General features: G+C 47.0%; 1 protein-coding gene across 7 annotated transcripts in view; it reads right to left on the bottom strand.

Annotated features, from left to right (window-relative positions):
* The window catches only part of LOC119952059 (wiskott-Aldrich syndrome protein family member 3-like), a 115,431-nt gene that overhangs the window by 26,845 nt on the left and 64,704 nt on the right, over positions 1–23,882 (bottom strand). For all 7 annotated transcript variants that reach the window (XM_038775568.1, XM_038775573.1, XM_038775569.1 and 4 more), the window contains 2 exons: positions 22,174–22,327; positions 13,655–13,772 (listed from right to left, as the gene is read on the bottom strand). In XM_038775568.1, the coding sequence (XP_038631496.1) occupies positions 13,655–13,772; positions 22,174–22,327 (272 nt within the window). The remainder of the gene's footprint in view (positions 1–13,654; positions 13,773–22,173; positions 22,328–23,882) is intronic.

The following is a 23,882-nucleotide window of genomic DNA, read 5'->3' as shown; positions in this document are numbered from 1 at the left end:
GTGGGAGGACGGTTGAGTTTGGAAGCTGGGCTGCTGTATTAGAGAATCAAGATGAGCCTTCTAACCAGCCCACCTCTGCACCCACACTCCTCATCCACTCTGTTGCGACTTGCAAAATGCACAATGTGAAAAGATGAAATTCCCTCATAAAGTCATATGTGGGTAGGGTGTACATTTTGTTAGCCGCAAAAGTGCTCAGGTTAATTTTTTTAAGCTCAGACGAAATATTGGGCCCCTACCTCCAGTCTGTTAATGTAGCTGTCGGACGGCCAGTATTCCCCTTAGTGTGCTAACCCTGGCCTTTTAACCGGGGGAGGTGGAATCTGGCACCACATATAATTTAGCCCACTGAATAGTGCTACTGGAATCGATTGCTGCAAAGTGTGAATGATTTTCTTTAACATGATGGATGAATCTGGTACAAATCTATTCAAGTGTTTACTCTAATTAAATAATTTGGAATATCAGAGCCTTCACCTTTTTGAATCTACTGTAAGCTACTCTTAATGAACTTGTTTGCACCTTGGAGTTTTGTCTGATGTAAGCAGTGGCTTGATTTATCCCTCAGGACACAGTTGTAGTTTGCAGGCAAGAAGAGACCTTGAAAATTAAAGCCACATATCACCTTACAATAACAGCTAACACCATATTTAATCCTAAATTTTAAATTATAACTTAAGTCTTCCCTCAGGTTTCTAATTACTGTAGCAGGGCTGGAGCACTGTTCATCAGCTGAGGGAGAGCTTTATCAGCATTCAGGATCACCAGATTCCCCAGCATCCATTCAAGATCACCAGATCTCCCCCCACCCTCCCGGCCAGCCATTCAGGTCTCTTGTCCATTATAGGCATTCCGATTAGGATAGCCCCAGTTCCGTTTCCCAGCCGCCCCACAACCTCTCCCAACACCATCAGTCTTTCCCCCAGATCAGCTCAGTTCTTACTGATTGATCAGCAACCATCCCAGTCAGCATCATACCAGTCATGTGACCAGCCAGACCTTTCACTACTCTCTCAGGAGCAAGCAAATCATTTGCAAAGTTCGACATTAAAAATTAAACCGGCAACTATATTTTGAACACGTTTATCACTGTTCAGATCCAATGATAAAATCTCGGGCGCGATTCTCCGCACCCCACGTCGGGGGGAGAATCGCGGGAGGGCCGGGCGAATCACGACACACTGTCCTGGCACCCCCCGCGATTCTCCCACCCCCCCCCCCACCCAAAATGGTGTGTCGCATTTTTCGACAGGCCGCTCGGAGAATCGGCGCTCGCCGTTTCTCACAGCGACCAGCGATTCTCCGGCCCGGATGGGCCAAGCGGCCTGCCGAACCCGACCGGTTCACGCCGGCGCCAACCACACCTGGTAGCTGCCAGCGTGATCAGCGCGCGACCTCTGTGTTTGGGGCTTGTGGGGGGGCGGAGGGAGGATCGAGCACCACGGGCGTGCTCAGGAGATGTCTGGCCCGCGATCGGTGCTCACCGATCATCGGGCCAGCGTCTCTAAAAGACGCACTCTTTTCCCCGCAAGATCAAGCCGCCATGTCTTGCAGGGCAGCAGAGGGGAAGACGGCAACCACGCATGCGCGGGTTGGCGCCGGCCAACCTGCGCATGTGCGGCTGACGTCACTTAGGTGCCGCCGGCCGCGTCATTCCCGGCGCGCCGCTTTGACGCAAGCGTCAAGGCCCGGCGCCCGAGATTCACGTTCCACCGCTCCTAGCCCCCCCGGGGGGGGGGGGGGGTAATAGGGGGTGAGGAGCAGCCTCCGACGCCGGAGTGAAACACTCCGGGTTTCACTCCGGCGTCGGCTGTTTGTCTCCCTTTGGGAGAATTCCGCCACTCATCTTACGACATGTGATGTTTGATATATTTCATCTCTCCCAAGGTTCCTTGCTTGCCTGTCGCACACCTCCACCCCCTTGCAGCCGTATGGCATGAGCTAACTGTTCTGTTTGAATTGTTGCATGCATGGATTAAAATTCTGATAGAGGGAGTCTCTGGGTATTGAAACCATGAAGGAAGAAACACAGAGCTTGTAGCCAGTTGAAATGTTTGGATGGGAACTATTTAGGGATCCAGTCAGCAGCCGAAGGTCGCCTTGGGAGACAAGGAAGCAGATGATTGGTCAATCCTGTAGACTCGATCCCTCTAAAGAAAAGTCTGACAAAAGCAGGACCCAAAAACAATCAGAAAAGCAAAGGAAGCTTTGGCTGGTAGCTATGGGCTGGGGAGAGTAAGCCATGTTGATTCTGTCATGTCTTAGTATTTCCTGAAATTCAAACTAAATTTTTACATTTTAACTGACTACAAATGGTTACAGAAATCAAGCCACCCTAGGATCGCCCAACTTCACTTATGGATTGAAACACTATCTGACCTCAATGAGGAAGAAACATGAGTCATCCGGACTGATGTTGACTCAATGCCTTTTCCTGAAAATAATTCTAAAGGGTAATTTCAAATTGAATGGTTCATTCAGATACAAAGACACTGCTTGCCTCAAACTCTCAAGGTGTGAATTCCATACCTCAGGATGTGAAATCAACCTAAACGCCCACTATATTTGGAAAGGGACTTTGAAATCATAAAAGGTCATGTCATGAGACATCCATCCATGCATTCAACAAAAAGCAGAGTTCCATCAGAAAGCCATCCACCCACGGTAATATAGCAATACATTGAAAGTGGGAGAAGGACTCCTCCCAATCTTTACCACTTTTTATTTCGCCTGAGGACCAACCTCCCAGAAATTCAACTACAAGATGCCTTGAAGCTTACCTAGACTCTACTGTTTTAAAAGACCTTCATTCTGACTAAAGCACCAACTCATCTAATAAACTACAGGCCAGCCACAAAAGAGACTGAAATGATCATAAATTGTAATCTGATTGTTTTACTTTCATCTGCATCTACTATTTGCAAGTGTGATAGTGTGAGTCAAGTCACAAAGACATTGCATTATAAGCCTCCAGGATAAATAGGTTATAATAAATAATAATCTTCTTCATTTCTAAAACTTGTACAAAGCTTGCTGTTGGGATTATTTAAATTAGGACAATCGCTATGAGATTAAGAAAACACACACCTTTTGCATATCAACATATTGAACACAGGCAATAGAAAGGAACACAAAAGTCTGTCCATGACAATTCTTTGTAAAGAATATGCTTGTGAGTAGAGTTGCTATAAACTAACAGATATATGTAGAGAGGTGTGACCAGAACAGCACACAGAATCAGTTTCAGAGGAGAAACACTGGACCATTTAGTCAAACTAAAGAAAAGGAAGTAAAATGGTGAATAATTATACTAAACATGCTCCTGAACTGGAGGGCGGTTAGGAACGTTGGTGGTCCTGTCGAGCTGTGAGATTGGTTAAATAATGCTGCTTTAAGCACAGGTATGGGGGTCTGCAGCTTCATACTGTTGGATAGGGACAGCAGAGACCAGATTCAATAGGAGTTTTCAAAAGGAAATTGGTCAAATTCCTGAAGGAGAAGAAAAGCTGCATAGATATGGGGAAAGAAGCAGGGAATGTGACGAGCTGGAGCAGGCATTGTCAAAGTATGGGGTGCGACCCAAGGGTGGGTCGCGGGCAGGTGTCGGGAGGGTTGTGGAGCCGTCCATTGCGGCGCTCCTGATCGCGCAAATCCGCACGCAACAGCCGGATATTAATAATGCCGGCTGCAAGCGGCCTTCAAAGTGGCCACGAACATACAAGAAAAATGCACCCGTACTGCGCATGTGTGTATCCATCATCGGTGCGCATGTGCAAAACAGCCGGCGTTATTAATAGCCTGCTGCTGTGGCTGTTGCGCGTGGATTCGCGCGATTGTAGACGCAGATTTTTTTTAAATTCTACATAATCTTCCTGCCTGAAGGGGGGCAGAGAGCAGATCACCGACCCCCCCCCCCCCCCCCCAATAGCACAGTGGCTCGCCGAATTTGTGATATTGCTCAGAATTTAGAAGCCCAGCTTATTTCTCATTTAAAATCAGTACAGACATTTCAGATTGTGCAACCTTGCTAGTTTACGTTACGTATGTTTGACACAATGAATTGGTTGAAGATTTGCTGTGCTACCTGACTTTAGCAACCCATACGACTGGCACAGAAGTTTTTGAAGCTTTGAATAGTTTTGTGGTTGGTAAGTGTGGGCTCGACTGGGTTCATTGCAGAAGAATCACAAGTGATGGAGCAGCCAACATGACTGGGAAAAACAGCAGAGTTATAGTAAGGATTAAGGAGGCAGCTGGTCAGGACATTGTTTGGAATCATTGTTTTATTCACCGTGAGGCACTGGCAGCAAAAGGCATTCCATCTGATCTTCAAGTGGTGTTGAAAGGAATAGTGAACGTTGTGAATTTCATTAAACGCAGCCCACTCAATACCAGACTTTTTGACACTGTGTTTCGATATTGGGGCTGAGCACACATATTTATTGTTCCACAAAAGTATGTTGGCTGTCAAAGGGTCGGGTGCTACTCAGAGTTTACGAACTGAGGTACGAAATCCACGCTTTCCTCCTCAAGAAATTGTCCCCTCTGGCTGATTCGTTTGCTGATGAAACTTGGATGCGAACAATATCTTACCTTGCAGACACCTTTTCAATTCTAAATGAACTGATCCTCAAATTGCAAGGGATGTACGATGATTGCTTTCGGCACTGTGAAGAAATCAAAGCTTTCCAAAAGATATTGAAAGTTTGGCAATTGCGAGTGCAAAGCCAGAAATACTACATGTTTCCCACACTGCTTCAACACATCGAAGAAAACAGCATTAGTAAGGAAACTGTAAATGGACTGGCAAGCCTTATTCAGTTGCATCTGGCTGCCCTGATCAACAATTTTGGTCACTATTTTCAAGAGGAGAAGATTAAGATTTTGAGAGAGAAGAGGTGGGTGAGAAATCCCTTTTGAGTTTGAGACCCCAGAATCAGTTCTTAACTTGCAGCGGACTCCAAATGAAGAAATTGAGCTTCTTCGCCTCAGCTGTGACAGCACATTAAAAACATGGCACAAGTTCATGAAGCTGTCAGCATTCTGGAGTAGCGTCTCTGAGGAGTATCTGGAGCTGAGTAAAACAAGTATTTTGTTGCTCTTGCCCTTCACAACGACCGACATGTGCGAGGTTGGATTTTCTGTCCTCACAAAGATGAAGACGGCACAAAGGAACCAGCTGAACCTGTGAACCTGATTGGAGTGAGATCGTGAGGACCAAGCAGGCTCACCTTTCGCATTAATGGTAAGAGAAAATGGTGGGTCACGAAGGCTGCCCGGCGTGGGTCCCGAAGGTTGGCCGGCATGGGTCCCGAAGGTTGGCCAGTTGGTAAAAATGGGGCCCCGGAAAAAAAGTTCGAAAAACACTGAGCTGGAGTACTCTTCAGAAGAGTTGGCACATTACGAAAGGATCAATAGCCGCCTTCAGTTCTTCACTATTGTGTTAGAGACAGTGAGGGTGCTGGGCACTGGAGAAAGTGAGCAGGACAGGCACTGGAGAGAGCGAGGGCTCCAGAGTAAGCACTCCAATGAATATGGCATTGCTTCTTCTGCAGCACTAAGACTGGTGAACCCATTTAGTGCAACATATGTGAAACTGTTTTAATGAAAAGGAAGGAACAGGCCAGGATGAGCATTGACCATGTGAAATGAAAAAAATGAAATGAAAATCACTTATTGTCACGAGTAGGCTTCAATGAAGTTACTGTGAAAAGCCCCTAGTCGCCACATTCCGGCGCCTGTCCGGGGAGGCTGGTTCGGGAATTGAACCGTGCTGCTGGCCTGCTTGGTCTGCTTTAAAAGCCAGCGATTTAGCTCAGTGAGCTAAACCAGCCCCATGTGTGTGCTTGTCAAAGATACCTTTATGTTTTGACAGAATTGTTACTCAGCGTCAGCAATAAGTTTCACAGTAAGTAAAACATAGATAACTAAATATGCTTAATTGTATAAGTAATTCACATACAAAAAATATAGCTGTGCTATACATACAAACATATAACTTAGGAGCAGGGGTAGGCCCTCTTGGCCCCTCGAGCCTATTCCGCCATTTAATAGGATCATAGCTGATCTGTTTGTAACTTTAGCTCCACATTCCTTACCCCTGAGAACCTTTCAGCCCCTTGTTTATCAACAATCTATCTAGCCCCTTGCTTATCAATAATCTATCTATCTCTGCCTTGAAAATATCCAAAGAGCCTGCTCTACTGCCTTTTGAGGAAAAGAGTTCCAAAAAATCACGACACTCCGAGACAAGAACATTCTCATTTCTGTCTGAAATGGTGACCCCTTATTTTTAAATCAGTGACCCTTAGTTCTGGATTCTCCCACAAGAGGAAACATCCTCTTCACATCCACCTTGTCATGACCCCTCCAAGATCTTATGCCTCAATCAGATCGCCCACTCTTCTTCCAGACTCCAGCAGATATAAGCCTATCCTGTCCAACCTTCCCTCATTAGACAACCCGCCTATTCAAGCTCATCATCTAGCAAACCTTCTCTGAGCTGCTTCAAACATTTACAAAGATCAAAGAAAAGTACAGCACAGGAACAGGCCCTTGGGCCCTCCAAGTATGTGCCGACCATGCTGCCTGTCTAACTTGAAAGCTTCTACATTTCCAGGGTCTATATCATTCTGACACCCCTTAAACGTCACTATCGTTCCTCTTTTCACCATCTCCTCCGGTAGCAAGTTCCAGGCACCCACTACCCTCAGTGCAAAAAACATCGTTCACACATCTCTAAACTTTGCCCCCACCCTCCCCCCCCCCCCCCCCCCCCCCCCACCTGAACCTATGTCCGCCAGTAATTGACTCTTCCACCTGGGAAAAAGCTTTTGACTATCCACTCTGTCCATGCCTCTCATAATTTTGTAGACTTTTATCAGGTCGCCCCTCAACCTCCGTCGTTCAAGTGAGAACAAATTGAGTTTATCCAACCTCTCCCCATAGCTATTGCCCTCCATACCAGGCAACATCCTGGTAAACCTCTTCTGCACCCTCTCCAAAGCCACCACATCCTTCTGGTAGTGTGGCAACCAGAATTGAACACTATACTCCAAGCGTGGCCTAACTTAGGTTCTATACAGCTGCAGTGTGACTTGCCAATTTTTATACGCAAAGCCCTGCCTGATGAAGGCTAGCATGCCGTATGCCTTCTTGACTACCTTTTCCACCTGCAATGCCACTTTCAGTGACCTGTGGACCTGTGCACCCAGATCCCTCTGCCTGTCAATACTCGAGGGTTCTGCCACATACTGTATATTTCCCACTTGTTTTAGACCTTCCAAAATGCATTACCTCATATTTGTCCAGATTAAACTTCATCTGCCACATCTTAGCCCAAGTCTCCAACTGATCTATGTCCTGCTGAATCCTCTGACAATCTTCATTGCTATCCGCAATTCCACCAACCTTTGTGTCATCCACAAACTGACTAACCAGACCAGTTACATTTTCCTCCAAATCATTTATATATTACAAACAGAAAAGGTCCCAGCACTGATCCCTGTGGAACACTACTAGTCAAAGCCCTCCATTCAGAAAAGCACTGCTACCCTCAGTCTTTTATGACCAAGCCAGTTCTGTATCCATGTTGCCAATTCACCTCTGATCCTGTGTGACTTCACCTTCTGTATCAGTCGGCCATGAGGGACCTTGTCAAAGGCCTGACTGAAGACCACTGCCCAACCTTCATAAATCATCTTCGTCACTTCCTCGATAAACTCGATCAAGTTAGTGAGACACAACCTCCCCTTCACAAAACCATACTGCTTCTCGCTAATACGTCCACTTGCTTCCTAATGGGAATAGATTCTGTCTCAGAACAATCCTCTCCAATAATTTCCCTATTACTGACGTAAGGCTCACTGGCCAGACATTTCTTGGATTATCCTATCTACCCTTCTTAAACAAAGAAACAACTTTAGCTATTCTCCAGTCCTCTGGGACCTCACCTGTAGCCAGTGAAGGATACAAAGATTTCTGTCAAGGCCCCAGCCATTTCCTCCCTTGCCTCCCTCAGTATTCTGGGGTAGATACTATCAGACCCTGGGGACTTAACTACCTTAAATGTTTTTCAAGACGCTCAATGCCTCCTCCTTTTTGATCTGAATTGTCCACCCCTGTCCTTGAGTGGGCCAACCCTTTATTTGGCCAACTTTTTGCTCTTTATATACATAAAGCCGTGGGATTTTCCTTAATCCTGTTTGCCAATGACTCTTTGTGACTCCTTTTAGCCCTCCTGATTCCTTGCTTAAGTTCCTTCCTACATTCCATATATTCCTTACGCGCTTTGTCTGTTTCCAGCCTTCTAGCCCATACAAATGCTTCCTTTTGCTTTTGGACTATATCAATATAACAATATCCCTCGTTATCCAAGGTTTCAGAAATTTGCCATACTTATCCGTCTTCCTTACAGGAACATGCCGGTTCTGAATTCCTATCAACTGACATTTGAAAGCCTCCCACATGCCAGATGTTGATTTACCCTCAAACATCCATCCTTGTTAAATTAAAAAAAAAATTAAAATCGCTTATTGTCACGAGTAGACTTCAATGAAGTTACTGTGAAAAGCCCCTAGTCGCCCCATTCCGGCGCCTGTTCGGGGAGGCTGTTACGGGAATCGAACCGTGCTGCTGGCCTGCTTGGTCTGCTTTCAAAGCCAGCGATTTAGCCCAGTGTGCTAAACAGCCCCTCTATTCTAGACTGTTCAATTCCTGCCTAATGTTGTTATAATTAGCCTTTCCCCAATTTAGCACCTTCACCTGAGGACTACTCTTATCTTTTTTAACAGTACCTTGAAACTTACTGAATTATGGTCACTGTTCCCAAAATGCCCCCCTACTGAAACTTCGACCATCTGGCCAAGCTCATTCCCTAATACCAGGTCCAGTACAGCCCCTTCCCTAGTTGGACTATCTACATATTGCTTCAACAAATCCTCCTGGATGCTCCTTACAAACTCTGCCCATCTTGGGACTTGAACAGCATCTCCTTGGCTTGCACAAATGATTTCTCACATTGATCCTCCCACTTACACTTTTTAGTTTGACACAGTAGATAAGGCAAGTGTTTTAGAATAGTCGCCAGATTGGGGGAAAACCTTCCGTAGTAATTTAGTGAACATAAGAAAGATCAACGTTTTTTTTAAAATTTAGAGTACCCAATTATTTTTCCAATTAAGGGGCAATTTAGCATGGCCAATCTACCTATCCTGCACATCTTTGGGTTGTGGGGGTGAAACCCACACAGATATGGGGAGAATGTGCAAACTCCACACGGACAGTGACCCGGGGCCGGGATTCGAACCTGGGTCCTCAGCGCCGTAGGCAGCAATGCTAATCACTGTGCCACCGTGCTGCCCCAAGAAAGATCAAAGTTGGTTAACATTCTGAAGTGTGGATGCCTTGATAATAGCTTTGACCTTCGAAGGTTTGAACAAAATAGTCGAATTGGCCTGTATACAAGATGCATCTCTGTATTTTCATCAAACAGCCCCGCGGTGTCAGAAATGCCTGCCATTTTTCTCTATGGAAGGACCTGCGTGTGCACATTATGGCAAAAGTTTTGCTTGCTTCCTTTTTCCGAAAACAAGACACAACCTGAGCTCAGCCTGTTTCTCTTTGTGTTTAAAACACCCTCAGCTCTAAATGTGCTGTTGCAGAGTTTGTTTCGGCTGGAGCACTTGGAGAGCTTCTCTCCAAAGTTATTTTCTTCCAGTTTTCGGTGTTTTTCAAAATTCCTCCGGGTGGCTGAAACCGTTCCTCCTCTCCCTCGTCATCAGTTTTTGTGTGGCAATGATTTTTTTTTAAGTGGCTGCAAGTGTTGTCTGGCTTCCTCATCGCCAGCTTTTTGGGTGGTGTTCACTGGATTGACTTTCGGATGCCGTGGAAGCTCAACAAAAACTAAGAGCTTTATTCAGAAGGTGCTAACACTATAGGCTGGGATGTTACACTGCACAGTCACTCATGCAAACGGCCCGCCAATATTCTCTTAAAGTGCCTGTGTTCAGCTGCATGGCTGCTGGTAAGGAATGACTGAAAATCCTATCAATACACAACACTAACATTTTCCCCATGACAGATTTAAGCTAACTAGCCTGTTGTTTCCTGCTTTCTGTCTCCCTCGCTTTTTGAATAAAGGAGTTATATTCGCTATTCTCAAAACTAATGGAACCTTCCCTGAATCTGGGGAATTTAAAAAAATTTAATCCAACGCCATCAACCATCTCCCTAGCCAAAGCCAGGATTCTCACCTACCCGGCGGGGCGCGGGATCCCGGCGTGTCGGAGTGGCATGAACCACTCCGCCGTCGGGCCGCCCCAAAGGTGCGGAATTCTCCACACCTTTAGGGGCCAAGCCCTCACATTGAGGGGGCTAGGCCCGCGCCGGAGTGGATCCCACTCCGCCGGCTGGCGTGAACGGCCTTTGGCGTCACGCCAGCCAGGGCCGAAAGGACTTCGCCAGCCAGCGTAAGTCCGTGCATGCACCGGGGCGTAAGCGGCTGCTGACGTCATACCGGTGCATGCGCAGGGAAGGGGGGTCACTTCCGCTTCTGCCATGGTGAAGACATGGCAAAGGCGGAAGAAAAAGAGTGCCCCCACGGCACAGGCCCGCCGGCCGATCGGTGGGTCCCGATTGCAGGCCAGGCCACTGTGGGAGCACCCCCCAGGGTCAGATCGCCCCACGCCCCCACCCCTCAGGACCCCGGAGCCCGCCCGTGCCACCAATCCCGCCAGTCAGGTAGGTGGTTTAAGCCACGCCGGCGGGAGAGGCCTGTCAGCGGCGGGACTGCAGCCCATTGCGGGCCGGAGAATCGGCACGGGGGGGGCCCGCCAACCGGCGCGTCGCGATTCCTGCCCCCGCCGAATCTCGGGGGGGCGGAGAATTCGGGACACTGCGAAGGTGGGATTGACGCCGGCCCAGGGCGATTCCCCCCCTGGTCGGAGGGCAGTGGTGCCTTATTGGTGGCCAGTAATTGCTTGTGCGGGCGGAGTGGGTCGTGCGTGCGGCCGATCGGGGATTTCTTTTTTGGGTCCTACTCCACGGTCTGAGTCCGCCATGGAGCGCGCGCGGCCACTTGAGACTGCCGCCGTGCACATGTGCGGCCTCTGACCCGGAAGTGCGGGGGCCGGTATCTGCAGCAAAAGCTGCAAGATTTATGCCGGGTCCCTGCTAGCCCCCTGCAGGGCTGAGAGTTTGTGGTCCTTTCATGCCAGGTTTTTTTCATAGATTATCGTACAATTTACAGTGCAGAAGGCCATTCGGCCCATCGAGTCTGCACCGGCTCTTGGAAAGAGCACCCTACCTAAGGTCAACACCTCCACCCTATCCCCATAACCCAGTAACCTCACCCCTACACTAAGGGCAATTTTGGACACTAAGGGCAATTTATCATGGCCAATCCACCTAACCTGCACATCTTTGGACTGTGGGAGGAAATCGGAGCACCCGGAGGAAACCCACGCACACAAGGGGAGGATGTGCAGATTCCGCACAGACAGAAGCCGGAATCGAAACTGGGACCCTGGAGCTGTGAAGCAATTGTGCTATCCACGCTACCGTGCTGCCCACTAGAATGGAACTCCGTTGTGACACCGCCGTGGGGACATAGTCCCAATAATGGAGAATCCAGCCCTGTCTTTATATTTCTAACTAACTTTCATTCGTACTCTGATCTTCCCTTCGTTATCCATCTTTTAATTATTCCTTACTGTTCTTTATATTCTGTCCTACCTTCCAGCCTGCCACAATGATAAGCCTGTTTTTAACTTTTTTAGTTCACCACAAATGGTGGGGGCCCTCCCCTTGGAATGTTTCTTTCTCGTTGAAATGTATCTATTCTGTGTATTCTGAAATATCCCCTTAAATGGCTACCACTGCATTTCTATGGACCTCTGCCTTAACCTAATTTGCCACAATTCACTTTGGCTAGTTCTGCTTTCAAACCCTCAATTGCCCTTTGTAATAACCCCAAGGGGCCCACGGGGAGACCCTGATTGATGTCTTCGTGGGGCATGTGGAGTCTGGGCTTCCCAGCCGAGGCTCAGAAGAACTTAGTGTAAAGGCCAGCCCGGACAGGGACCGGCACGTTGGTTGTCCCAATAGGACTGTACTCTGTAAATATATTTGCTGCCGCGGGAAGACTCTTTGCGATCATCAGTAAATTGACATTCAGCTTACCACTTGGCTTCCTGGGTCTTAATACCCTTATTTAATTTTAAAATACTACCTTAGATCCACTCTTCTCTCCCTCAAACTGAATGTAAAACTCAATCATATTATGATCGCCGCTGCCTAGAGTTTCTTTCACTATAGTTCATTAATTAATCCAATCTCATCGCACAATATCAGATATAGTATTGCCTGTTCTCTTGTTAACACCAGAACAAACTATCCCGAATTTCTGCTCTATGCTACCTTTGCCACCTGATTTTTCCACTCTATATGTATATTAACATCATCTATGATTATCACCATATCTTTCAGACAAAACTCCATTATTTCCTCCTTTCTGTCCTGTTCTACCACATGGTTATGTTCAGGGTGCCTGTACATCACTCCCCCTCCCTTTATCATTTTTCATGTTTTGTTGCAGGGGGCTATGACATTTTTATAACACAGGAGTGAGGACCTCAGAATCAAAAACGTTGTGAATCCTTCAACTGCAGCTCATCACCACCTCAATCCTCCACTTCCTTCTTGTAAACTGGGAGGGCTGGATTTTACCTCCGACTTCGAGACTCACCAACAATGGGACTAAATGTTAGTCCTGAGCACATATTTACCAGTAGCATGCCAGTCACTGCGATATTCCCAAAGACGTTCTCCTCATCGACCTCTTCCAGGTTCACCAACCTTAGGTGGGCTCCTGATGCTGTAAGCCGAAGCAGAGGCCTGGCAACTCTGCAACATGAGCAGCTCCACCTGGACTGGGTCCAATGTGGGCTCCGCAACATGGCAGCATCTTCAGAAGCATTCATAAATTTAGAAACCGAAGAGGATCAAAACCGGTAAGGGTTATTGGAGTGAAAAAGAAGCCCCACAGGAGGACTTGTTTAGGCCATGCATGCAGTCTTTTCAGCATTCAGCTCCGTTATTGAGGCATGAAGATTCTGGCCTGCTGCAGGGGGGGTGGTGAGATAAGAGCCTCCAAATGGGGCGGGGAGCTGGGATAATCTGCTGATCCAAAATGCCATTGTCCCACAGAATTGCCTGTAATGGGGGCCTTAATCATCATAACAGTCTGCCCACCTCTGTGATACAGGCAACCAATCTGGTTCCCTGCCGCCGCCTGGACAATTTCCCCGATGGCGGGAATTTGATGGGTAGTCATCCCATCACAGCTCCTATCTATTTTCCCAGCTTCCTCTACCACTCTCCACACCCCCATTCCCACCTCCAAATCCTGTCTGAAGAACCTAAAGTTGATCCCAAGTTCAATCTTGGGTACCCACCAAAATCAGCTGCTTACATTGGGTGCTATCTGTCTTTACTGTACATTTACTGCCAAGTTCCACAGATTTGGTTTGGAAGTTGAGGTTTTATCCATTATAAGTGGTTGCCCACCACATCTGATTCTGCCCTGGAGTGAGTGAAAGGGGCTGTATGGGATACTATATGTGCGTATTTGTTTCGCAAAATCTCTTTGCAATACCTTTTGTCTTCGTTTTTCCTTCCTTTTATCCTCTGTTGCCTGCAGCATCTTTTCTTTCCATAAATTGAAGAAATAGGAGGAATCTGTGTAAAATTTCAGCCCATCTTTTCTATCGTCCCTGCAACATAAAATGCAAAAAGCAAAAGTGGAGACTCTTTCTACAAAACAGAATGATAATACACCAAGGAATACATTTCCCCTGATATTCAGCCAGCCCTTCACAGAGCATGAACCTGTTCAGAATATAAAATATCACGCAAGAGTGTGCAGCAGAAAACAAATTATTACACTGCAGATCCTTCACACGATCGCAATTACCCTTCAAATCAAAAGTCAGCACAAGTAACTGCACTTCCTGCCAGGTTATTAATCTTTCTACCTGTCCTCTGGCAGAACCGACAACTTCATTCCTCTCGCCAATTCTCCTATGACACTTTTATGCAATCTTGCAACTGCCTCGGATTCTCGTCAAATTTGTGAAATGTTGTCAGCTTTGGAAAACACTACCTGGGCCATTTAAAAAAAATTATACTTGGTCAGCTCCATGTTCTTAATGTTCCCAATTTCTGTTCTAATGTACTCACTTGTGGGTCTCATTCTGTTTGCCTGCATTAAATTGTTGGTATACATTGCAGCCTTCTAACAAACTCCAGGACATGTTTGATCAAGTGCAAATCACCCCCCCAAATCTAACAACATTGATTTACTCCATTTTACTCCATTTATCTTTAAACAGAGGGTTCCTTCCATTTAATCAATGAATAAATTATCCCTCATTTAATATTTCATCATCCACTCCCCTGCTGTCAAATAGTGCATGCAGCATCACCTCCACATAAGATGTTTAGATCTATAAAGAACTGCATAGAAAATAATCTGTGCATCTACAAAAAACAGAAAGTGCTAGAAATACTGAAAAGAAAACTACAAAATTAGTTTAGATTTTTGCATTCAATTAGTTGCATAGCAACATAGAAAATAGGAGCAGGAGGTAGTCATTCGGCCCTTCGAGCCTGCCCTGCCATTCATTATGATCATGGCTGATCATCCAACTAATCCCGCTTTCTTCCCATCTCCCCAAGTCCAATATCTAACTTCTTCTTGAAAACATTTGGCAACAAATTCAACAGGTCGACCACTCTCTGGGTGAAGAAATTTCTCCTCTTTTCTGTCCTAAATGGTCTACCCCCATATCCTCAGACTGTGAGCCCTGGTTCTGGACACGCCCACCACCAGGAACATCCATTTTGCATCTACCCTGTTAGAATTTTATAGGTTTCTATGAGATCCCCCCTCATTCTTCTGAACTCCATCAAATACAATCCTAACTGATTCAATATCTCCTCATACGTCAATCCCGCCATCCAAGGAATCAATCTGGTAAACCTGCGCTGTACTCTCTCTAGAGCAGGGGTGGGCAAACTACGGCCCGCGGGCCGCATGCGGCCCGCCAAAGGTATTTCTGCGGCCCACCAAGTCATTAAAAAAAAAAAAAAAAAAAATTTTTTTTTTAAAAATTAAAAAAAAAAAAAATTTTTTTTTAAGGTTAATGGGGGGGGGGGGGGGGGAGAGCTGTTGGGTTACTTACTGGTATAGGGTGGATACGTTGACTTGAGTAGGGTGATCATTGCTCGGCACAACGTCGAGGGCCGAAGGGCCTGTTCTGTGCTGTACTGTTCTATGTTCTATATGAGGCGCCCAGAATCATAACCGGGTGAAGTAATTATTTTACTTAATATACTATGCGGCCCTTTGTGAATTGTGAATTTCTGAATGTGGCCCTTGCACGGAAAAGTTTGCCCACCCCTGCTCTAGAGCAAGAAAATCCTTCATAGAATTTACAGTGCAGAAGGAGGCCCTTTGGCCCATCGAGTCTGCACCGGCCCTTGGAAAGAGCACCCCACTTAAGCCGATCCCATCTCCGTAACCCAGTAACCCCACCTAACCTTTTTTGAATACTAAGGGCAATTTATCATGGCCAATCTACCTAATATGCACATCTTTGGACTGTGGGGGGAAACCGGAGCACCCAGAGAAAACCCACGCAGACATGGGGAGAACGTGCAGACTCCGCACAGACAGTGACCCAAGCCGGGAATCGAACCAGAGACCCTGGAGCTGTGAAGCAACTGTGCTAGCCACTTGTGCTACCGTGCTGTCCTCAGATAAGGAGACTAAAACTACATACAATATTCCAGGTGTGCCCTCACAAAGGCCCTGTATAATAGCAGCAAGGCTTTGCTGCTCCTGTACTCAAATACTCTCGCTATGAAGGCCAACATACCATTTGCCTTCTTTATCGCCTACTGTACCGACACGCTTACTTTCAGTGACTGGTGTATAAGGACACCTAGGTCTCATTGCACATTTCCCTCTCCTAATTTATGGCCATTCAGATAATAGTCTGCCTTTTTGTTTTTGCGACCAAAATGGATATCCTCGCATTTATCCAAATTATACTGCATCTGCCATTCATTTGCCCACTCACTCAACTTAATTAAATCACGCTGAAGGATCTCTGCCTACTCCTCACAGCTCATCCTCCCACCCAACTTCGTGTCATCTGCAAATTTGGAGATGTTACATTTTGTTCCCTCATCAAAATCATTAATATATACAGTGAATATGCGGGGTCCTAGCACCGATCCCCACTAGTCACTGCTGCCAAATTGAAAAAGACCCGTTAATTCTTACTGGGCCGGTTTAGCACAGTGGACTAAACAGCTGGCGTGTCATGCAGAACTAGGCCAGCAGCGCGGGTTCAATTCCCGTACCGGCCTCCCCGAAAAGGCGCCGGAATGTGGCGACTAGGGGCTTTTCACACAGTAACTTAAATGAAGCCTACTTGTGACAATAAGCGATTATTATTATTGTTTGCCAACCAGTTTTCTACCCATCCTAATACACTATCCCGAATCCCATGCGCTTTAATTTTACACACTAATCTCATTAGTGTGTAAAAGTAAAAATTCCAAAAGTCAAAATATACCACATCCACCGGCTCCCCCTCATCAACCCTACTAGTTACATCCTCGAAGAATTCCAGTAGATTTGTCAAACATGATTTCCCCTTTATAAATCCATGTTGACTCTGTCTGATCCTTCCACTATTTTCTAAGTGCTCTGTTATAAAATCTTTGATAATGAATTCTCAAATTTTTCCCTCTATAAAGCATGTTGGGCGTGTTACGACACCCTTGGCTAGAACTTGGCCAATTCCAGAGTCCCGACACAAGTCAGGCTGACTGGTCTATAATCCCCCATTTCCTCTTTTTCAAATAGTGGAGTTACATTAGCTACCTTCCAATCTGCAGGAACTGCTCCAGAGTCTATAAAATCCTGGAAGATGACCACTTCTTTTCAGAGCCACTTCCTTAAGTACCCTGGAATGTAGATTATCAGGCCCTTGGGATTTATCAGCCTTCAATCACATCAATTTCCCCAACACCATTTCTCTATTGTACTGATCTCCTTTAGTTCCTCACTCTCACAAAACCTTGCGTACCCGGACATTTCTGGTATCTGATTTGTGTCCTCATTTGTGAAGACAGAACCATAGTATTTGTTTAGTTGCTCAGCCATTTCTATGTTCCCTATTATACATTCCCCTGTTTCTGACTGTAAGGGACCTACATTTGTCTTCACCAATCTTTTTCTCTTCACGTACCAAGAAACGTTTACAGTCAATTTTTAGGTTCCCTGCTAGCTTACTCTCGTACTCTATTTTCCTCTTTTTAATCAATCCCTTGGTTCTTCTTTGCTGAATTAGAAACTGCTCCCAATCGTTAGACATGTTGTTTTTCTTGGTCAATTTGTAAGCAGATTACAAGTTTAAAAAAAATCTTTTTATTGGCATTTCCCATATTATAAACAGTTTACATAGAATTTACAGTGCAGAAGGAGGCCATTCGGCCCATCGAGTCTGCACCGGCTCCTGGAAAGAGCACCCTACCCAAGGTTAACACCTCCACCCTATCCCCATAACCCAGTAACCCCACCCAACACTAAGGGCAATTTTGGACACTAAGGGCAATTTATCATGGCCAATCCACCTAACCTGCACATCTTTGGACTGTGGGAGGAAACCGGAGCACCCGGAGGAAACCCACGCACATACGGGGAGGATGAGCAGACTCCGCACAGACAGTGACCCAAGCCGGAATCGAACCTGGGACCCTGGAGCTGTGAAGCAATTGTGCTATCCACAATGCTACCGTGCTGCCCCTAGTTGTTTATATACACATCATATTTTTCTCGCCCGCGCTAATTTCCTTTATTACACAGAGAGATTTAGCTTGTCATTCGTTTAACTGACCCTACATGCATTGTGTTGCCCTCTGGATCGGTCTATGGCTCCCTCCCCCCCCCCCCCCCCACCCCCCCCCCCCCCCGGCTTCGGCTGTGCTTTCCTTTTATTTTCCGGACAGAATGGGAAAAAAGAAAAAAAAAGGGGGGGGATAGCCCCACCCCCCTAATCTCTAGTGGTTTCCCCACCTTCCTGCCGCCTCCCTCCCCCTCCGCCCCCCCACCCCACACCCGCCCCAGGTTGCGTAATCTTTTGGTACTTCATCTACCTTGGTGGTTTTTAAAAAATTCTTATTAGGTTACCCCTTGTTGCTGGCCTCAAACAGGTTTTGGAACAGGCCGACAAACTGCCCCCAAGTATCCAGGAAGCCTTCCTCTGACCCTCAGGTGACGTACTTGATCTTCTCCAGGTGGAGAAATTCCGAGAGGTCAGCGAGACAGTCTGCAGCTTTGGGCGGTGCTGCTGATTGCCAGTCGAGCAGGATTCTCCAGCGTGCGATTAGGGAAGCGAAAGCGAGGGCGTTGGCCCCCTTCCCCATGTGTAATTCTGGCTGCTCCGATTCCCTGAAGATTGCCACTATTGGGCATGGCTTCACCCTCACCCCCACAGCCCCGGACATTGCCTCGGAGAAGGCTGTCCAGAACCCGGAAAGTTTGGGCCAAGCCCAAAACATGTGGGTTTGGTTGGCCGGCCCCTCTGGCACCGCTCACATTTGTCCTCCACCTCCGGGAAGAACCTGCTCATTCGGGTTCTGGTCAGGTGCGCTCTGTGCACCACTTTGAGCTGCATTAGGCTTAGCCTTGCGCAGGAGGAAGTGGAGTTCACCCTGCTCAGTGCTTCGCTCCAGAGTCTCCATCCTACCTCTGTCCCCAGTTCGTCCTCACATTTGTGTCTGGTCTCATCCAGTGGAGTCCGGGCTCTGTCCAGTAGCTGTCCGTATATTTTCCCACGTAGGCACAAGCAACAAGAAGGTCGGGGGGGGGGGACTATCAGGTCCTCTAGTAGTGTGGCTTCTGGGGCCCCGGGGTACCCGACTGTTTCTTTGTGGAGGAAGTGTTTTATTTGGAGGTTTCTCATTTCCTGTCCTTTTACTAGCCTCCACTTCCTCGTCAGTTCATCTAGTGTCACCAGTCTGTGCCCTATGTAGACTTTCCCGACCATCAATGTGCCCCCATCCCGCCTCCATCTTTTGAAGGTGGTATCCAGCATGGCTGGGGGGGGGGGATCTGTGATTGCTGCATATAGGAGCCATGGGGGCCATTTTGGCTATCCCGAAGTGTTGTCCCAGCTGGGTCCACGTTCTCAGTGTGGCCGCTACCACTGGGCTTGTTGTGTATCTTGTTGAGGAGGATGGGAGTGCTGCTGTGGCCAGGGCCTGGAGGGTTGTTCCTTTACAGGATGCCTCCTCCATTGGTACCCAATCTTTGTCGGGTTCTTTTACCCATCCCCTCACTCTTTCTGCCGTTGCTGCCCAGTGGTAGTATTGTAGGCTTGGTAAGGCCAAGCCCGCTTTGCTTTTCCTTGTTTGCAGTGTCTGTGTGAGAATTCTCGGGTTCTCCCCACCCCCCCACCCCACACACACACACACAAACGCCATGATTAGACTGTCTACATTTTGGAAAAAGGCCTTGGGGATAAAGATGGGAATGGATCTAATCAGGAAGATGAACCTTGGCAGTACGTTCATCTTGATCGTCTGCACTCTCCCCGCCAGAGAGTGTGGGAGTGATCCCCAACTTTGAAGATCTCTTCTTACTTCCTCCACCAGGCTGGTCAGATTCCACTTGTGGATCTGTGTCCAGTCTCTGGCCATCTGGATCCCCAGGTAGCGGAATCTGTTCTGGGCTGTTTTGAATGGGAGCCCTTCCAGCTCTCTCCCTCCCCTGTTTGGGTTCACAGAGAATGCCTCGCATTGCCCAGGTTATGTTTGTAGCCCAAGAAGGTTCCAAACTCTTTCAGTATTTGCAGTATTGCCATCAGTCCCTCCTGTGGCTTCAAGACATAGACGAGCAGGTCATCTGCATAGAGTGAGACTTTATGCTCTCTGTCTACTCTCCGGATGCCCTTCCAGCTTTTCTGTCCCTCAGGGCTATCGCCAGGGGTTCAATCGCTAGCGCGAACAAGAGTGGGGACAGGGTCTTGTTCCTCTCTACAGCTGGAAGTATTCAGAGCTGGTGGTGTTAGTTCAGACGCTCGCTTTGGGAGCGTTGTACAGGCGCCTCACCCAGGCGGGGAACCCCACTCCTAGCCCAAACCATTTCAGTACCTCGAGGAGGTATTTCTATTCGACTCCGTCGGAGGCCTTTTCTGCGTCCAGGGAGACGATCACCTCTGGTGTTCTCTCCCCAGAGGGGGTTATTATTACGTTCAGCAGCCGCCTGATGTTCACTGTGAGCTGCCTACCCTTGGAAAGAGTTGGAGTAAGCTTTGAGTTTTCTCTATCCCTGAAAGAGGGGTAAACCTCTCTGTCTACAGTCAGATTGACCGGCAAGAGAGTTCAGTCCAGCATCAGCCGCAGGCAAGCCAGTGATTTAAAGAACCCTCTTTGAAACCTCTCTGTTCTTATCGTGGCAAAGCTGTTAGACATTCTGGGGAAGTTGGCAACAAATGAGAATTACACAGGCCCGGAGCTGTTCGTTTGGTTGAAGGCTCAGGTTAATAAAATGAAGGCGGGCTTTGCCCGGTGCTCCGGTTTCCTCCTACAAGTCCCGAAAGACGTGCTGTTAAGTGAATTAGACATTCTGAATTCTCCCTCTGTGAACTCGAACAGGCGCTGGGAATGTGGCGACTCGGGGCTTTTCACAGTAACCTCATTGCAACGTTAATGTAAGCCGACTTGTGAAAATAAAGATTATTATTATTATCCCTATTATTTTACTCCTTTCCTCTGTGTCTGTCTTGTGTGTGTTTGAGTAGAGTGTGGAATGATAAAAAAGGGGGAGTAATAGGTTAGCTAACCAATATTCTATTATTATTATTGCATGTCTTATCTCTCTTGTTATAAATAAAGTATTATTGGGTTTCATTTACTATTCTGTTGCCTGTACATCCTTGGAGCAGTCAAGGGTGAAAGATCTCAGAAACTATATACAAATTATTGGTTAATTCACTTGTATTGGGAATCTGGGGCCAGTGGAGCTGGAATTGATCGAGTTCTAGCCCAGGGCGTGGTAACACTCCCAGCATGCTTTATAGTGTGAGAATACAACAATGTGGGTGTATCTACACCAAGTAGACTGCAGTCTGAAAGACAGCAGCTCTGACAATACAGCACTCCCTCAGCACTGCAGCAGAACGTCAGCCTAGTTTGTACTTTCAAGTCTTGCAGCGAGGCTTGAACCCACAGCCTCATGACTCAGCAGTGAGAGTACTACCAATTGGGACCCAGCTGACAAACAATATGTTAACAAGGCTCTGCATCTCAGATTTTGGCAGACATTTTATTTAACGGCCGCAGTCCAGGTTTCCCAGGGCTCAAGATACCAAGATTTCCAGGGCTCAGAAGAACATTCCATTAAAGGAGAGTGAGAACTAACAAATGCAGCAGTTAAGTGATTCTGTTATCCTATGCCAACACACCAGGATCCAATCCCTGCAATCTGATCCCACCTCCAACAATCTGACGTGATCCACCATCTCCCAGCTCAGTCTGACCTCCCATGATCCAATCTCTGGACCCCCCATGATCCAACAAACCACAATCTGAGGCCGATGACCCCCTGCATTCCTCCCCCATCTGTTATACTTTCCTTGGAGCCCCCCCCCACCATAAATCAATAACCCCCACAATCAGACCAACCCATGATATTTCCATCCCCCCCCCCCCCCCCCCCCCCCTCCCACACCACTCACTCTCTCCACTCCAGCTCCGAGCTACAGTTTTCTACCAATGGTTTTCCCATGTGAAAGCTAGCCAAATTCCTAACTTGGTCAGCTGTTGGATGGGAAACAGAGAAAGACTCAACTGGACCTCATGATCTCCTATCTCTAGATTAACTTGCCGCTAAAAACAACTCATCCTTCCGTAAGTAATGGGTCATTATGTGGCCGAGAGTTTTGCTTTATACCATATCTCAGCTGTACCTAACTTGACCACACTAAGTGCCGATAACATCAGCTTGACGGATGTACAAAAAATAATCAAAACGTCTTGAGGAAGGAATTAATGTATTGTCCGGATTTGTGCATTTTCGAGTACCAAGTAACCTCTTACCTGTATGGTGTCAAGATGTTGAGAGGTGGTGGCTTATCGCATTGCTGGAACATTTCCAACACTGGATTTGGAATAGTATTCCGTGAAACCACCTGCTGATCTTGTGTTGTCGAACTCTTAAACGCTTTCCTCATGTTGATGTCCTGAAGTGAGACTGCAAACCAAAACGAACAGATAGCTATAAAAATATTACCTCCACTTTTATTCACTACAGCAACAATTAATTACCTGTATTGATCAGAAAAGAGAAACATAACTTTTAACCTCAATTCCTTCTTGCACAAATGGCCCTATTAAACACTCTCTCACACGATTTTTGCACCAATTTCAAATTGTTAAAATTTGTGGGGTGTCACAAGGTCAGCCCATCCCTAGCTGCCCTTGCATTGAATGGCTTGGCATATGATCCCTCACCCTAGCCCCACAACCCCATCCTAACCCTGCATATCCTTGGACACTAAGTGGCAATTTGATCATGGCTAATCCATCTAACCTGCACATCTTTGGAATGTGAGAGGAAACCAGAGCACCCGGAGGAAACCCACGCAGACACACGGAGAAAGTGAAAACTCTACACAGTTACCCAAGGCCGGAATTGAACCCAGTTCTCTGGCGCTGTGAGGCAGCAGTGTTAACCACTGTGCCACCCTTATGTAATCGGATTTTGTGGTTTGTGGGGGGGGGGGGGGGGGGGGGGGGGGGAGCACGGTGCAGGGAGGCCCTGTAGTGAGCAACAAACACAACAAAGTTGGGCAGCAGCGCCTCATTTAAATATCATCTATATAAATATAGCAATAACCAAGCACACCATGTTTACATTAATACAGCAAAGTCTATAGGGTTAAAATGCATGTTGATATAGTGAGTTAATTAGTAAACCCCCGTGTAGAGGATTAAGATTTAGGTTAATGGCGACAGAATCATCGCTTTCGTCCTTACACATGGTTAATTTTATTACTGTTCTTTTTCGCTGAAGATCAAATCCTTTTCATATCTTAAGTTAGCAATCTGTGGGGGAGTGTGTGTCAGCATAAATGATTCTTCAAGCTGACGAATAAGGGTAGAGAGAGACCTACAGGGTATTACTCATTACGAACAACTGTGTATATTTGGTGGGGGCGGGGGAGGAAACATTGCTAAGAGCAAATTCACTTTCACAGTCACTGGAGGAGGCCCGGTTGGCTGGAGAGGATTGCTTTGAACTGACAAACCAAGATAACAAGCCAGGATGAAAAGCCAAGCCCTGCAGTGCAGGACATCTGTGGCTCACCCCTCTCTGATGCAACATGTTGCAGCTACCCACAGAGTGCCGCCCGGGCAAATGTGCCCTTCAGCAAAGTGTCTGCAAAACACCTGCTGCACCATTTAAAATCGTAGAATTCCTACAGTGCAGAAGAGAAATATTTGGCCCATCAAATCTGCACCAATCCTTTGAAAGAGCACCCTACCTAGGCTCACTCCCCTTAACCCTATAACCCCACGTAACCTATGGACACAAAGGAGAAATTTAGCATGCCAATCCACCTAACCTGCATATCTTTTGGACTGCAGGAGAAAACCGGAACACCCAGAGGAAACCCTATGCCGAGAAAGGGAAAACTTCACACAGACACTCAAGGTTGGAATCAAACCGGTTCCTGGCGCTGTGAGGCAGCAGTGCTAACGAATCTGCCACCATGCCACCCTAAATAAGTCAGTAAGATTGTGGA

This window comes from Scyliorhinus canicula, chromosome 17 (genome assembly GCF_902713615.1).
Source record: "Scyliorhinus canicula chromosome 17, sScyCan1.1, whole genome shotgun sequence".
NCBI classification, from domain to species: Eukaryota; Metazoa; Chordata; class Chondrichthyes; order Carcharhiniformes; family Scyliorhinidae; genus Scyliorhinus; species Scyliorhinus canicula.
This window is presented reverse-complemented; position numbering and strand designations above follow the sequence as displayed.